The sequence below is a fragment of the Salvia miltiorrhiza genome, chromosome 5, assembly GCF_028751815.1.
Source record: "Salvia miltiorrhiza cultivar Shanhuang (shh) chromosome 5, IMPLAD_Smil_shh, whole genome shotgun sequence".
NCBI lineage: Eukaryota > Viridiplantae > Streptophyta > Magnoliopsida > Lamiales > Lamiaceae > Salvia > Salvia miltiorrhiza.
The window spans coordinates 57,367,998-57,380,445 of record NC_080391.1 but is presented as its reverse complement, the minus strand read 5'-3'; the positions used below and the strand labels follow the sequence as shown (position 1 = coordinate 57,380,445).

Sequence of the window (12,448 nt, the reverse complement as noted above, 5' to 3'; positions counted from 1 at the left end):
ATGGAGAAATCATGTGGAACGTGTGGAAGTTTTGGCCACACGAGCTTGCAATGCACCGGGGGTGAGAAAGAATATCAAGCACAAGCGAATTCTTCTCACAATTTTTACAGCTGCGACGCGCCACTGCCCCATTTGCCCAAACGGGACCCCTACTCGAATAATCAAAATGCACCATGGAGAAACCATCCTAACTTTCGTTGGGGGGATCCGGATCAGAGGCAACCGCAGCAGCAACATCAGCCACAGCAGCAGAACTACCATCCTCCACATCAAAGGACAGGGTACCAAGCACCACAAGTTCAACAATCTGTTCCGGAAAAGCAAGGCAAGTCACTTGAGGAGATGATGGCGGACTTAATTGGTAATCAACAATTTTTGCAGAATAATGTGCAACAGCTTCAACAATCTCAAGCCGAGCAGAAGGTGCAGATTGAGGGGTTGGCTCGTCAAGTGTCTCAACTCGCAACTTCCGTGAATCAACTCAAAGGCCATCAAGGCAAATTGCCATCGCAAGTCCAAGTGAATCCTCAGGAAAGTGTGAACTTGATCACCTTGAGAAGTGGCAAAGAATTGGATGAACCACCAATCAAGAAAGTGGAAAAAGCTCGAGAAGGCGAATCTGGCGAGAGCAACTGTTTGCCCAAACAGAACGATTCTGAAGAACTTGTGCTCACTGGAGGTCAATCTGGAAATACGTCTCGTTTGCCCAAACAGGACAGTGAGTCTGAAGCTGTGCAGAAAGGAAGGAAGGCAGAACGAAAAAGTGTTGAAGATGATTCGACCAAGGAGGAACTAATACTGAGCCTCCGCGATCCTAAGTTTGTGCCACCAGTACCTTTCCCAAGAAGGTTAGCAAGGAAGAAGCCTGAGGAAGAGATCAATGACTTCATGAAGATATTTGGAAAGTTGGAGATTAATCTTCCTTTCCTCCAAGCACTCAAACTCCCTCATCTGAGCAAGTTTTTGAAGGACTTCATCGATGGAAAGTCTAAGAAATCTGGAAAGATTGTGATGGGCGAGAACGTGTCAGCAGTGATACGAAAAGAGTTGCCGCCCAAATGCAAGGATCCAGGTATGTTTTCTCTGCCATGTTTCATCGGTGATACTAAGATTGAGCATGCTATGTGTGACCTAGGAGCTTCTATTAATGTCATGCCCTTAGCTGTTTATAATAACCTAATTGGTGTGAAGTTGGTGGCTACTAAGGTGGTAATTCAGTTGGCTGATGGGTCATGTGTTCATCCTGAGGGTCTTCTAGAGAATGTTCTTGTAAAGGTGCATGATTTTGTTTATCCTGCTGACTTTTATGTGGTGAAAATGAGTGGTATGCAGTCGAAAGAGTCAGCCGGTGTTCTGTTAGGTCGTCCTTTCTTAAGGACCACTAGGGCAGTCATTGATGTTTATAGTGGTACCATTTGTTTGGATTATCATGGAGAAAAGTTTACTTTCAACATTGATGATACCATGAAAAGTCCCCTTGTTGTTAAAACTGTTTGTGCCACTAACATTACTGACCCTTCTGTCCAAGAACATCTTGAGACTAAATCTGTGCAGGACAAGTTGGAACCGACCTTGATCAAAAGAGCAACTGGTCTTGATGCTCGTGGGATGAACAATGAAGAAATCAAAGAATCTACCAAGTCTCTTCATGCCCATCCGAAATTGGCAGATTCTGGAAATACGTTCTGTTTGCCCAAACAGGACAAAATTCTTCACGATGACCCGAAATTCACAGGTTCTGGACATACGGTTTGTTTGCCCAGACGGAAGCCACGTTATAGAACTCTGCATTTTAATGTGGAACTACCTGACTTAAAAGATAAGTGTGAGGAGGAGCTCCGTTTGGAAGCCTATAATACCAACATGGGGTATGCAGATCTAATAGCGATAGCTTATCACAAGCATCGATTCTGGAGAACATTTGAAGTCGGTGAAAAGGTCCGATTCATGCTTGGAAGGCAATGGATAGGTCCTTTTGAGATACAGTCTGTTTGGCCAGGCGGACCAGTGGAGATTAAGAGTTTGGCTACGGCAAAGACGTTTGTAGTCAACTATCACAAGTTGGAGCCATATTGCGATGCATCTCATATAACAACTGTGGAAGAAATTCCATTGTCACCTCAGACGAGATTCTGATTGCATCAATAGTCTAGCCAAAGACTTTAAATAATGGCGCTTATCGGGAGGCAACCCGATTTTCTTTCCCTTTTATTTTTCCTATTTTGCCTTTCTCTTCCTTTATTTGTGTTTCGTTAAGTTTTTCTTTCAGTTTCCTTGTTTCCCTTCCTTAGTTTTAATTTTTGTTATGTTTCAGTTAAAAAAAAAAAAAAAAAAAGATCGGCGGGAACGTGGCTGCACTACAGGAGAGCATCGTGAACTTGAGCGCCACCATTCGACAAGAGATGCGGCGGCGGCGGCGCACACGGTGACTTCCTTCCTTTTCTTGTTTTGTTTCGCATGTTTTTTGTGTTGTCTTCGTGTTTTATCTTTTGTCTCTTGTCTTGTTTTGTTTATGTCTTTGTTTTCTTCGTTTAGTTGTTGCGTTTGTGTGCTCCTTGCTTATGCTTTGTTTTGTTTGCTTGAGGGCAAGCAAAATCTAAGTGTGAGGGGGGCGTCTTTGAGTTTGTGTTCTGTTGGGTCCGTTTTTTATGATTGTGTGTTGTGAGCCTTCTGGTTGTTGAAATATTAGTGATAAGCATGCTGCCCGGTTGAGTTGTGTGATGAACTTGAGATTTGATACTTGAGAATTAGGTTTTTGAGATTGAGAAATTTGTGTTTTTATTGGATGACATTTGGGATGACAAATAAGAGCAACAATGAGTAAAAAGCCACATATAAGTGAGAATTGAGCTTATTAGAGTAGAGCACTCTCTACTATTTTTCTTTTTTGAGTGGTTTGTTATTCATGAAGTTGTGATATGTTGTGAGTCATTGGTGATGCATGATAGAAGGCACTAGGGTAGCCTTTTGGCCTGCTTTTGAATTCCTACCAAACATTAACCCCTAGTGAGCCGTGTTTGAAGCATTGACCATGTTTTGTTCATATTAGTCACTAAATAATTAGCCAAGGCCTGTTTTGGACTCTCTCTTTGGCCCAGTGATGCATGTCTAATTTTAAACTTCATTCCATTAATTACTAGAGAAAGTTAAGCTGTGTTTTCATGTGCCGTTTGCCCAAACTGTTGTCTTGTGCAAAATGATAAGGATTTGTGATCCGTTTGGCCAAACAGTGGCATTGATCAGTTGAGTTCTTGGGATGGGAGCAGTTTTGGGAGACGATTTGTGGGGATATTTTGTAGATGATGATTGCATGTTGATTGAGGATATAAAAAAAAAGGAAAGGTGCTGCAGAAGGAAAAAGAAAAAAAAAAGAAAAAAAAAATCAAAAAAAAAGAAGAAGAAAAGAATTAGAAAAAAAAGATGTTGCACCAGTTTGAGTTGAGCATGTAGTATCATTGTTATTGTTGGAGTTTTTCCCCAAGTTTGGTTGCTTTCTTTCTATATAAACTTGAATTGTGGATGATGATTTGGATTAGATATGCACACTTTGATCTTCAATGTTTAAGCTTAGGACCCTTAGGATCTTGCCTACATCATGAATGGTCCTTAGCCCCATTACAACCAATGAGAAAAGACCTTTTTGAGTTACTATGTGACCACGACATATCACGACTAAGTGGATTTTCCTTCTTGAGTGTGAATTTCCAAAATACATATTTGAGAGAAGAGTGAATCTTGAGAGGAACTCGTTGTTGCTTGATTTGGACTAGATAGACAATGAAAACACTTGTTTGACATTTCCTTTTCTTGATTTGAGAGTTGAGAATCGATTGTGAGTTGCATGGTTCGACTTGGCAGTATGTTACGTTACTAGTGTTTTGATGATTGCTTGGCTGTCGTTTTTAGTTGAGTTTGTCATTGTTTAGTGTCCTTGTTCTTTTATGTTTTCTTTCCGTTAGTTGTTGCGTCTGTTGTTTTATTCTTTTCTTGTGAGTTTTTAGTGTCGTGTCGAGGGGGGAGGTCTTGTCTAGATAGCTATTTCCACTTTTGAGTCTTTTCTTCACTTCATACTTGAGGGCAAGTATGATTCAAGTGTGAGGGGATTTGATGGGTGTGTTTTAGTTATTTATATTCGTGTTGTTTGCCATGGATTATATTCGATATTACCCATGTTGTGGTGCTTTTGGCGCAGGAATTAGATGGATTGGAGATGGATCTCGTGGATGCAAAGAGATGGTGAAAGTCGAGATTTTTGATAAAGAATTGCATGAATTTTGGAGGAGATTAGAGATTGGGCTTGAAGTTAATTATTTTAGATTTAATTAAAGTCTAATACTCTTATTTAAATTATTTTTTGGGGTTTTGTTTTGTAAAAGGCCGAGAAGCCCATGTTATAGGGCTGATCGGTACTTTAGGGATTTTAATCCCATATATATTTGCAAAAGATAGAAACAGCCGCACACTTTTTAGCTTTAAGTTAGGACTCTAATTAGTTTTAGCAAGAGCCGCAAGTTTAGAGGGATTAGGAATTAGAGTTTGACTTTGATTAGGGCATTACATATATTTTCTTTTAAGCTTTTGATCAGACGTTTATTTTCATGCATGGAAGTTAAGTTTAGGTTTATTTGCTTAACTTGATACAGCCGCACTTTTTGAAATTGATAGCTATAGTTAACTTTATTCATGCAACTTTCCCTTCATGCAATTTGATTCTTTCTACGTATTTTAGTATTGATTTCATAGCTTGTTTCGTTTATTTTATTCATGTTTAATTTTATTTATTTGATTGTTTTTATTTTAAGCATGAGTAGCTAAATCTTTTAATTCGGCGAGAATAATGAAACTCTAATTTAATGATCTGTGAGACCTAATTGGTTTAAAATTGGTTCCTATTGATTTCGATTTATTCCTAGGGTTTAAAGATAATTTTGATTTTATTTAAGTCTGGCCAACTTAAGTTTAATTGGATTACAGTCAATTAGCACCTCCAATCCGTAATTGTTGGAATAGGGCTGATTAGTGATAAAACTACCATGTTCGTAGTAGGAATTAATTGGTATATTAATTATTACTAGCGTATCTAGGATAATTGATATAAACTGGGTTCCTTCATCTTAATGCTATTAGAATATTAAATCTAGGTCTGGCGTCTCCAGCTAGGTTATATTTTAATAAGGGAAATAAGCAGGTCTGGCGTCTCCAGCTGTTTATCGACACAGTAAGTAGGAATTGGGGTACGTCCGTTGCGTTTCACGGTATCCTATAACTGGTTGGTTGATAGGGATTAATTAATTCTTGCGTCGAGGATCAGAGATTAAATTAGTGTGGATTTATTTGAGCCGAATTACCTTTTTATTGATTTATTTCAAGAGTTATTTTATTTGATTTAATTTGCTTTCTTAGTTAATTAATATTCTTCTCAAATTTAAGGCGTGGTGGCTACACCAAAATTATAGATTTTAGGGAATTGAATGATTTTACCTGCTCTCTGTGGGATCGACCCTGCTTGTCATTATACTAATTTATTTTGATAATTCTGCAGGAATTATTTGGTGGTATACGACGTCCACCAGTGATGCATTTAAGTGATCTGCTGGGAGTGCTCTAAAATAGTATATTAAGCATGTGTTCAGGTACGGACATATATATTATACCCGCAAAAACGAATTTAATTAGTTACATTATTTCCAAGGAAAACTACTAGTTACTTTTATTATGTTGCGTGCAAATTGCAATGACTAGAATCTCAAATTTTAGGAGTCTCTCTGTAATGCATCGTATAGCTAGTTTGACAAGTTTAAACACCCCCCACCCCAAAAGAAAAATAAAGGTTATTTGCGATCATTACTTTCCTTGGAAGCTAGCTTTATTTTGTTTGTTTGAGAGAATGAGCTATGCATCTATAAAAACAATTTCCTACTTGGAATAATTAAGCTTCTCGTTAATACAGACACATACCTATGTATAAAAAAACAGAAAAACAAATAAATAAATATTAAAAGGTCCTACCGGGAGTCGAACCCAGGTCGCTGGATTCAAAGTCCAGAGTGCTAACCACTACACCATAGAACCTTGATGTCTAGTTGTGACCAATCAAAATCTAAACTTAGTATTCATGAATCGTGAAATCAATATGAAACAAGATTATTAAAATATAAAAATGTACGTATCATTTTAGGAGAAATAATACAAATATTGATGAAATGGTAGAGGTGATGTAGTCGAACGCATGCGAATGGCTTCAGTTTGGAGTAATGATCCAAATTCAATGCTAGCAATTGAGCCATTTTATTTATCTACTCGGATACAATATATAATTTGTTATGAATACAAATGTTGTATTTGACATAGATGGAAATAGAAGAAAGATATTAATTGTAGAATTGTATGCATGTGAAGGCATATATAGTAGGTAGCTAAGTTGTTTTTGGTTGAAAAGGAGATGTAGTAAATGCTTGGTGATGTATGTAGTCATGAGATTCAGCAGGTGAGGTGAGGCTCATAAGAAAGCAAGCAGAGAATGAAGTTGCAACTAAGTATTGCAAGGAAAGAAGAAGAAGAAAAGCAAGCTTGGATTGAATTAATGGTTGAAGGTTGCAAGTCAGAAATAGAACGTGAATTCAAATTTAGTTATTTACAGTTGTTGGTTCACGGATTATAAGTAGCTAGCATTGTTATATAGCTTGATCCATCCATGGTTTTGAGTACTAGATTTGGAAGCATGTCTCATTCCATCATCATTCTCCTTGTTGCATGCTTGGCCCTCGCAGCAGCTCAGCCGCGGGCCACCCGCATCGTCGTACTAGGTTCTGTATATTGTGATGTATGTCATGAGAATACTTTCTCCAAGCATAGCTACTTCTTGCCAGGTATAAACATATATGAAACTAATTAAGTAGTATGAGAGGAGAGGGATTTGATTTTATTGCATGATTAATGCAGGTGTAGATGTTAATATAGAGTGCAAAATGAAAAGCAGGTGGGCAAGGAGCAGAGAAGACATATCATTCTCAGTGAACAGAAGCACAGATAGATATGGAATGTACAAGGTGGAGATTCCCTGTGTGGACGGCGTCGACTGCAGCCGGCATCCCACCATCCAGTCCTCGTGCAAGGCAACTTTGATAGGCTCTGCACCACCCTGCTGCTGCAACCTCACCGCACCTAAAACCGTTTCATCTCACATTACAGTGAGATCAAAGCAAGACAATGCCTGCACCTACACCTTAGCTGCCTTGGCATACTCTCCACCTCAAACAAATCTTACTCTTTGTGGGAGTGGGAATCAGAGCCATCCCTCTTGGAATACTTCCAAGTTTTTCCTTCCTCCCTACTACGTGTTTCCGCCCTTGCCTCCATTGCCTCAGCTGCCGCCTTTCCCGTTCCCGCCCCTGCCTCCATTGCCTCAGCTGCCGCCTTTCCCTTCCTTCCCGTTCCCGCCCCTGCCTCCTTTCCCTTCCTTCCCATTCCCATATGTTCCTCCAACTCCGCCGTCTTTGCCTTTTCCATTCCCATATGTTCCTCCCCCTCCACCATCACCTATATTCAATTTCTGGGATCCGAATACATGGTTTCCTCATCCTCCCCCTACCAATCCATAGCTCCATCATTACATAAATTTATACATTATTTGCTGATTCAGTGTAAATTAGGAACATGCCTTTGTTTTGGAAACATTCCCATTCAAATATTGGGATTTACCAAGAACAACCATGTTGTCTTACTCCTTCATCTACAGCTTCTTGTATTCTCATTTACAATGGAATCAGCGGAAATTTAAGAAAGAAAATCATATAGAAACCAGAAAGTCGGAAACTTTACTGTCATTAACCATGTAGTTTCTGGAATTCTACTACATATATCCAATTACATAGTAGCTTATTCAAGTTTATTCCCTACATGCACATGTCGATACCAAGATACAATCTACATTTCTTTCTCCTCAACTAAATCAAAAACTGAAAAAATCTTGTAAAGCAGCAAAAAACATGTTGAGCAAATGAGTGAAGTGCATCTTCGGAAACTCCTGCAGATTTCAAATATATATTCTTGGACTCAGATGGCAATGACCTGGATGCTATTCGTCGACCCCTAGATCACCCCACTTAACGTTGTATCTGGCTGCAAGGTAATGGGCCCCTACTGGTCCTCGACTTCCATAAGGATAATACTCGGGGATTTTTTTCTTTTCTTCGAGATCCTTTAACACAGGGGTGAAGAGTGCCCACGCAGCATCTAATTCATCACTCCTGATAAATAGTCTCCTCTCACCTTCAACAGCATCCAATAGAAGTCTCTCATACGCATCAGGTATCTCCTTGGAGTACCTACGCAACACAAGATAATAAATTTGATCACTCAAATATTATAAAGTGCCAAGAATTTCTCTATTCAAAGCCAAAACCACAACCAACAATCACTAACTACATTTCAGCCTCTGAATACGTTGGACATAAAACCATATAGCACTTTCAGGGATTCGTCTAAACAATTGTATGGCAAGACAAAAATTTATAACTAAAAGTTGAAATCAGAAAAATCTTATCAATACCTTGCTTTATAGAGAAGATTAAGATTGCTTCGGTCCAATCTCATTCCCAGTCCGGGGACTTTGTTATTAATCTTCAAATAAATAGCTTCATCAGGCTGAACCCGGATTACAAGCTCATTTGTTGCTTGGTCGAGATCAGTCCCAAAGTTTCGATTGTATAAATTACCAGGAACATGTCTGAACTGCACCCTTATTTCAGCCCTAAGAAAAGGAATACATGTTAGCATCAAACCCTGATCCAGTACAGCAAATAAGAAACCTGTGACAATCCTGAGTTAATTATATAGTATATTATTTTTTTGAACTTAGCCACACTGTATATGTCATATATTTGGACTTTGGTATACCTTTTATCATGTAAAGCTTTTCCAGCTTTCATTAAAAAAGGCACGCCATCCCATCTTGCATTATCAATGAAAAGTGCAGCAGCAGCAAAAGTTGGGGTCAAACTGTCTTTGGGAACAGTTTTGTCGTCGGTATATCCCGGGTATGAGACACCTCCTTTTGTGTGACTCTTGTACTGCCCTATGGTTACATCATCAGCTCTTATAGGCCTCATGGAGCGCAAAACTTTAACCTGTAATCCATGAAGAATTAGCATTCTCTTCAGCAGAAAACAAGCAAATAAAAAACACACAAAAAGGAACCTTTTCATTTCTGATATCTTCAGCATCCAAACTGACAGGTGTTTCCATGGCAAAGAGTGCCAATATTTGGAGCAGATGGTTTTGCATTATGTCTCTCATGATCCCGTAGTTGTCAAAGTAGCTGGCACAGAACAAAATGATTAATAAGCAAACTTTGAGTTACTCAATAGAATTCGTTCGGTATCAAATTAACCAGATAGTTTACCCTCCCCTTCCTTCAGTGCCAAAGTCCTCAGAGAATATCAATTGAACATTTCTTATATACTGTCTTGACCATAAGGGTTCAAAAATAAGATTGGAGAAGCGAAGGACAGAGAGATTCTCCACTAGCTCCTTTCCTAGGTAGTGATCAATCCTGTGAGGAGAGAATTGTCACAAATACGCATTGTCAATCAGATTTTAGCTGAAGCCATTAACCATAGTCAATCCTGATAAGGAAATGCATTCAGATAGAGATGAAAATTAACCTACCTGAAAATCTGATCCTCGTCCAAGTATTGCTTTAGGGATTTAGTCAAAGCAGCAGAGGATTCAGAATCCCGGCCAAATGGTTTTTCAACAATGACCCTCGTCCAGCCAGCAGAAGAAGAAGCAGAGAGACTGGCACATTTTACTGCATCTACGAAAATGTTTGGTGGGATGGATAAGTAAAATAGCCGATTTGAGACCCGACCAGCCTACAGAAGCCAAACGTCATCATATCTTCAGTAATATATAATGAGTTTTACAGACCAACAACAATGTCCAGGAAACATGAAATTGCAAACAACAAGAGAGTCATATAAGTAGATGAAGTTGCACAGCATTCAAAATATGTCCAACAAACAGAAACAGGTTCTCAGAAGCAAGCCCAAGGTACTGTCTGCATTAAGTCGTATGGATGCTTTGACACCAAAAAGTGGAGAAAACTTTACAGTTTCTTTCAACATCGTCTATCTAGGCAGTGCTTGTTCACCACAGGCAGAGCCACAGAGTAGCTCTACTCAAATCACTCGAGTAATTTTTATTCTAAGTGGGAACATCTAAAGTGGGCTCCAACTAATAAGCATAAATGAGTGTGCATACTAGAATATAAGAAAAGTTAAAAGCTCTGTGACCCACTACCTCATGCTCCTTTAGTGTCTTATCAAGCTCAGCAAAATCCTTTTGAGAATCATATTGGCCAGAGTGGTAAAAACATCTTTGGAGGAACTGCTCCATCTTTTCACCACAATTTTCCCTAAATACAGGTCAAAATTCTTCAAATCAATACTCGATTGACTCACCCATAAAATTAAGTGCGACGAATTCCAAACAAGAAATTCGGTTTAGAAGGCAGCAGCAATTACCTCTTGTCAATTCTGCAAGTAAGAGTCTTGCTAACCATATTTCTTAGTTCAGCATCCGTCATCTTACTACGGGCATAACCGAAGATGGTGAAATGCTGGAACAATTAAACACTTAATAATCATCCACTATAGCACCATGCAGACTAGTGATAAGAGCAAACTACGCAAGTTTTTATACTTTATTAGGTGTTTCCCCAAAACTAGGATAGATTCCAAACAGACCTCAGGTAGGCAATCCTCATAGTATAGAGCAAAAAGAGCAGGAAATATCTTCTTCTTTGCAAGATCCCCAGAGGCCCCTACAACAGTAATAGTGACAGTTGATTTATCATCATTAACATCAAAATTACCAAGCTGTTTTTTCTCCTCAGGTGGGGTAACTGACGTCAGCCCATTTTTCAATTTTTTCCAAGGAGCTTCATTTTCCAGTCCAGCAACTGCTGCAGCCAAAGAACCTATATAATTTATTCAATTAGATAAATCCTCACATGGCATTGCAGATTACACAACACTGACATGAAGATGAAAACGGGGGCCTCAACATACAAATTGAAATAGAATAACATAATCGCACTAAGGGGGTTTAATTTCCATGATTGATAAGAAACATGATTGAGGATTCTTATCCTCATTACTCGGATTTCTCCAATCCTATCATTTCAATGGGATATGAATTAAGCAAAATTAGCTTAAATGATAACAGTTACAAAGGACCTTGGGAATGGATATCCCAAAGTTTCAATCATCTTAGTAAACAAAAGATTAGTATCTAATCCTCAAAAGTAAACACATCCTAAGAGGATAAGCCCTTTCTATTTGGTTTCTTCAAAAGAAAGAAACCCAAATGCCTCAAACTTCACTAGTAAATTCTAGGTTTCTTCAATTAACATGAACATCGAAGAATCTTAAATCATGAATCCGCAGATTGTTCTTAGTCCCAAGAGAGACATAACAGTCTAAAAAAAACACGAAAGAGAACAAAGCTCATAAACCATAGAAAAGGCAATCAAACACAAAAACTCGCGTCAGCTCACGAAAAAGATGAAGCAGCTGTAAATTAGAAAACCAACCATCTTGCATGAAAATCACACTAGGAACGGCGTTGCCCTTGAATTGCAAAGAGCCATTTTTTGTTTTAGGAGAAGCGGCAGGAAATAGAAATTTACTGGGATTTTGGTGAAACCAAGTAGAGGATGAATTGGAATAAGCTGAAGATGAAGAACAGCAGTGTCTGGACACAGAGATAGGACTTGCGGCCATAGTCTCAAACGCAATTCCTCCCAAATTCAACTGTGAGAGAGAGAGATTGTCTACTGATATACTACAACTTAGAAATTGTCGAGAGGGCCCTTGAGATCTCCGAAAGGCTGCTGAGTCTGGATGAAATGTATGGGTTTTGCCACTTTGACGATGAGCAAAGGCTACTTTGTGACTTGTGAGTTGCGACACCTTCAAATTAATAAATTAATTGATTCTTTATTATGCAATCAGTCACAAATTTTGTTGAATTTTTTAAGTCGGATATTTCAATGCACTAATATTTGACCGGTGTGTTGCAGGGTTGTTTAATATTGAATCTAATTTCCAATTTTATTTATCGAATATTTTAAAGTTCACCAATTTAATCAAGTCTATACCAACTTTTTAAGTTTATATTTATATTCAAAATATTACTCCCTCCGTCCCAATATTGTTGGCCACATTCTTTTCGATACGAAAATTAAAAAAGAGGTAGTTAATGGAGATTAAGTGTAATCCTACAATTTAATGTATTTTGTGAAATTTAATTAAATTATTAATTAAGTCTTTCTAATTTGTGTCTTCTTCTCCATTTTCCGGCCGACAGCAACGCCGACGATGGCGACAATGGCCCCAAATATTCTGGCTATGTTTTGTCACCAAAAAATCAAAAACTAAAAAAT

The 12,448-nt window shown here is 38.5% G+C and overlaps 2 protein-coding genes and 1 non-coding gene across 3 annotated transcripts; 1 reads left to right on the top strand and 2 right to left on the bottom strand.

Annotated features, from left to right (window-relative positions):
* Positions 1–6,000: 6,000 nt before the first annotated feature.
* On the bottom strand, positions 6,001–6,072 carry TRNAQ-UUG (transfer RNA glutamine (anticodon UUG)). The gene has a single exon. It is a non-coding gene; the product is annotated as a tRNA-Gln (tRNA).
* Positions 6,073–6,490: 418 nt separating this feature from the next.
* Positions 6,491–7,710, top strand: LOC131025441 (leucine-rich repeat extensin-like protein 3). Its single transcript, XM_057955224.1, has 2 exons — positions 6,491–6,869; positions 6,943–7,710. The coding sequence occupies exons 1-2, from the start codon at positions 6,695–6,697 to the stop codon at positions 7,599–7,601; spliced, it is 834 nt and encodes a 277-aa protein (XP_057811207.1). The 5' UTR covers positions 6,491–6,694; the 3' UTR covers positions 7,602–7,710.
* Positions 7,711–7,794: 84 nt separating this feature from the next.
* On the bottom strand, positions 7,795–12,021 carry LOC131025440 (glucose-6-phosphate 1-dehydrogenase, chloroplastic-like). Its single transcript, XM_057955222.1, has 10 exons — positions 11,597–12,021; positions 10,749–10,981; positions 10,527–10,621; positions 10,303–10,417; positions 9,670–9,875; positions 9,404–9,553; positions 9,199–9,319; positions 8,899–9,128; positions 8,552–8,752; positions 7,795–8,327 (listed from the first exon to the last, which is right to left on the bottom strand). Exons 1-10 carry the CDS (start codon positions 11,784–11,786, stop codon positions 8,078–8,080), a joined length of 1,791 nt encoding a protein of 596 aa, XP_057811205.1. The 5' UTR covers positions 11,787–12,021; the 3' UTR covers positions 7,795–8,077.
* Positions 12,022–12,448: the final 427 nt, after the last annotated feature.

Bases quoted from the DNA above. Each gene is read 5' to 3' on its own strand.
- LOC131025441 (XM_057955224.1), top strand. From the start codon at position 6,695: ATGGTTTTGAGTACTAGATTTGGAAGCATGTCTCATTCCATCATCATT. The intron at 6,870-6,942 runs GTATAAACATAT...TGATTAATGCAG, and splicing joins GCATAGCTACTTCTTGCCAG to GTGTAGATGTTAATATAGAG.
- LOC131025440 (XM_057955222.1), bottom strand. From the start codon at position 11,786: ATGGCCGCAAGTCCTATCTCTGTGTCCAGACACTGCTGTTCTTCATCT. The intron at 10,418-10,526 runs GTAATTGCTGCT...ACCTGTATTTAG, and splicing joins ACTTGCAGAATTGACAAGAG to GGAAAATTGTGGTGAAAAGA. The intron at 8,328-8,551 runs GTATTGATAAGA...TGTGTTGCGTAG, and splicing joins AATCTTCTCTATAAAGCAAG to GTACTCCAAGGAGATACCTG.